At 40.1% G+C, this 2,427-nt stretch overlaps 1 protein-coding gene across 1 annotated transcript; it reads right to left on the bottom strand.

Moving 5' to 3' along the window:
• Positions 1–480: 480 nt before the first annotated feature.
• Positions 481–1,457, bottom strand: LOC145067854 (uncharacterized). Its single transcript, XM_079014891.1, has 2 exons — positions 936–1,457; positions 481–831 (listed from the first exon to the last, which is right to left on the bottom strand). The coding sequence occupies exons 1-2, from the start codon at positions 1,455–1,457 to the stop codon at positions 481–483; spliced, it is 873 nt and encodes a 290-aa protein (XP_078871017.1).
• Between the last annotated feature and the right edge of the window lie 970 nt (positions 1,458–2,427).

Below are 2,427 nucleotides of genomic sequence, written 5' to 3'. Positions count from 1 at the left end.
TTAACTTTGTGCGAAACGCCATAGGAACCTTTACTTTTGAATCTCCCAACATTCCAAACTTGGCAAGCAAGGTCTTCGTGTAAGCCTCTTGATTAATGAAAATGCTTTCGGGTCCCTGTCTAATATTGAAGCCAAGGAAAAAGTTAATCATACCCATTGAGCTCATTTCAAATTTAATCTCGATCAACTTCCTAAATTCAGCTGTTAAGCTAGGATTTGTGGAATCGAAGATGATATCATCGACGTAAATCTGAACGATCATAAGGTGGTCACCCTCTTTCTTACGAAAGAAGGTTGGGTTAACCGAACCTTGTTTACACTTTGACATTTCAAGAAATCTAGTTAGAGTTTCATACCATGCCCTTGGTGCTTGCTTGAGACCATAGACAGTCTTATCCATAATGTAGCAGTGATCTGGATACTTCTCGTTCATGAAACCCGGTGGTTGCTCCACATACAACGTCTCTTACATTTCTCCATTTAAGAGGTGCACTTCACGTCCATTTGGTATACTTCAAAGTTCTTGTGTGCATCATAGGTGAGAAAAATACGAACTGATTCAATCCTTGCTACTGGAGCGAAGGTCTCTTGATAATCTATGCCTTCTTCTCGATAGTAACCTTTCACAACCAATCTTGCCTTGTTGTGAATCACGTTTCCATCCTTATCCATATTGTTCCTAAAAACACACTTTAGTCCAACCACAAAAGAATCCTTTGGTGTTGGAATCAATCTCCACACTTTATTTCGCTCGAACTCATTGAGTTCGTCCTGCATCGCCTGTACCCAATCAGAATGATCGAGTGCAGTGTTGATTGTCTTCGGTTCAACCTTGGAGATGAACGAATTGAACATGCAAAATTCCACTTTAGAGAATAGTGCAGTTTGTTTCGCTTTTAGTTGTGATCGTGTGAGAAGTTTTTCTTTTGAATCACCAATAATTTGTGTTTGTGGATGATCTTTGGTCCATTTAGTGAGTGCAGGATAATTAGGATCATATATGGGATCCAGTACAACTTTCGCTTCTTCTTTGAATTCTGAGTCAATATCATCATCATTTGAATTCGCATTCTCCCCCTCGAATGATGATCTTCCTTAGCTCCAGGCTCAAATTTCTCCCCCTGGACTTTACTTTCGGGTGGTTTTGATGCAGATGGACTCTCCCCCTGGAATGGTGAATCATGGTTATTTGGAGAAGACGACCCCTGCCTCTGAACATAAGAACTATCTTTTGGAGGTTCGCTTGAGTCAGGCTGTTCGGATGCTGTTAGTTGTTCATCTGCCATTTTCTTTGTAGCATCATCAATTATCTTCTTCAGGTTGTCTACCTTGTTGTCTGCAACGTTGGATTCAGGGTGAATAGCCTTTTCTGGTTCATCAAATAGCAGCATGTACTGCTCAAAGAGGTTTGAGATTGGTATCGTAGCTTGACCAGATTTTGGAAATATTTCCTCCATAGAACCTTCGGTTGTCTTCAATTTCTTGACGTAGTTATCATCGAAAGTGACATAATAAGTCTCTTCAATTTTATTTGAGCGCTTGTTCACTACATGGTATGCTTTGGAGTTTAATGAGTAACCCAGAAAGATTCCTTCATCTGCTTTGACGTCAAACTTGTTTCGATGCTCTTTTGAATTAAAGATGAAGCATCTTAAACTGAACACATGACAAAAACTTTACATTAGGCTTTCGGTTGTTGAATATCTCATAAGGAGTGATGGAAAAACGTTTGTTGAGATAAGATCTGTTCTGCGTGTAGCAAGCAGCAGCAATGGCATCTACCCAGAAATATAGAGGTAGTGATGCGAAGCTAAGCATGGTACGGGCTGCTTCACATAAAGATCGGTTTCGCCTTTCGACAATCGCATTCTGTTGTGGAGTATATGGAGTCGAAAAGTTGTGAGTCATCCCCTTCTCTGCAAGAAAATCTTCAAAGTCTTTGTTCTTGAACTCCAACCCGTTTTTGCTTCTTATGTTTCAAACTACCTTTCATAGTTGAACTTTAACCTGCTTGATAAAGCGTCTAAGCTTGGGAGTGGCCTCTGATTTCTGTCTCAAAAAGAATACCCAGGTAAATCGAGAGAGGTCATCCATTATTACAAGTATATACATGCTACCACCAATGCTCTCGATTGAAAATGGACCACATAAATCAATGTGAAGTAATTCAAGTGGTTCAATAATTTTCGTATTAACACGAGAAGGATGACTCTATCGACTTTGCTTTCCCATTTCACACGCAACACACAAATGTTCTTTGTCGAACTTCAGAACAGGAAGACCTCGAACATGATCCCAAGCACCATTTTGTTGATGTTTTTGAAATTTAGATGGGAGTGCCTTCGGTTCCAGAGCCAACTTTCGTCTGAATGAGCCTTCGTTTGAAAGCAAACGAATGGCTTCCCTTGTATGGGATTGAGATTCAGA

The sequence above is a fragment of the Lactuca serriola genome, chromosome 8 (assembly GCF_051521515.1).
Source record: "Lactuca serriola cultivar US96UC23 chromosome 8, Lser_US96UC23_V15, whole genome shotgun sequence".
NCBI classification, from domain to species: Eukaryota; Viridiplantae; Streptophyta; class Magnoliopsida; order Asterales; family Asteraceae; genus Lactuca; species Lactuca serriola.
This window is presented reverse-complemented; position numbering and strand designations above follow the sequence as displayed.

Coding starts and splice junctions, on each gene's coding strand:
- LOC145067854 (XM_079014891.1), bottom strand. CDS start 1,457: ATGGAGGAAATATTTCCAAAATCTGGTCAAGCTACGATACCAATCTCA. Junction 832..935: donor TCCACAAACACAAATTATTG/GTGATTCAAAAG, acceptor TTCATCTCCAAG/GTTGAACCGAAGACAATCAA.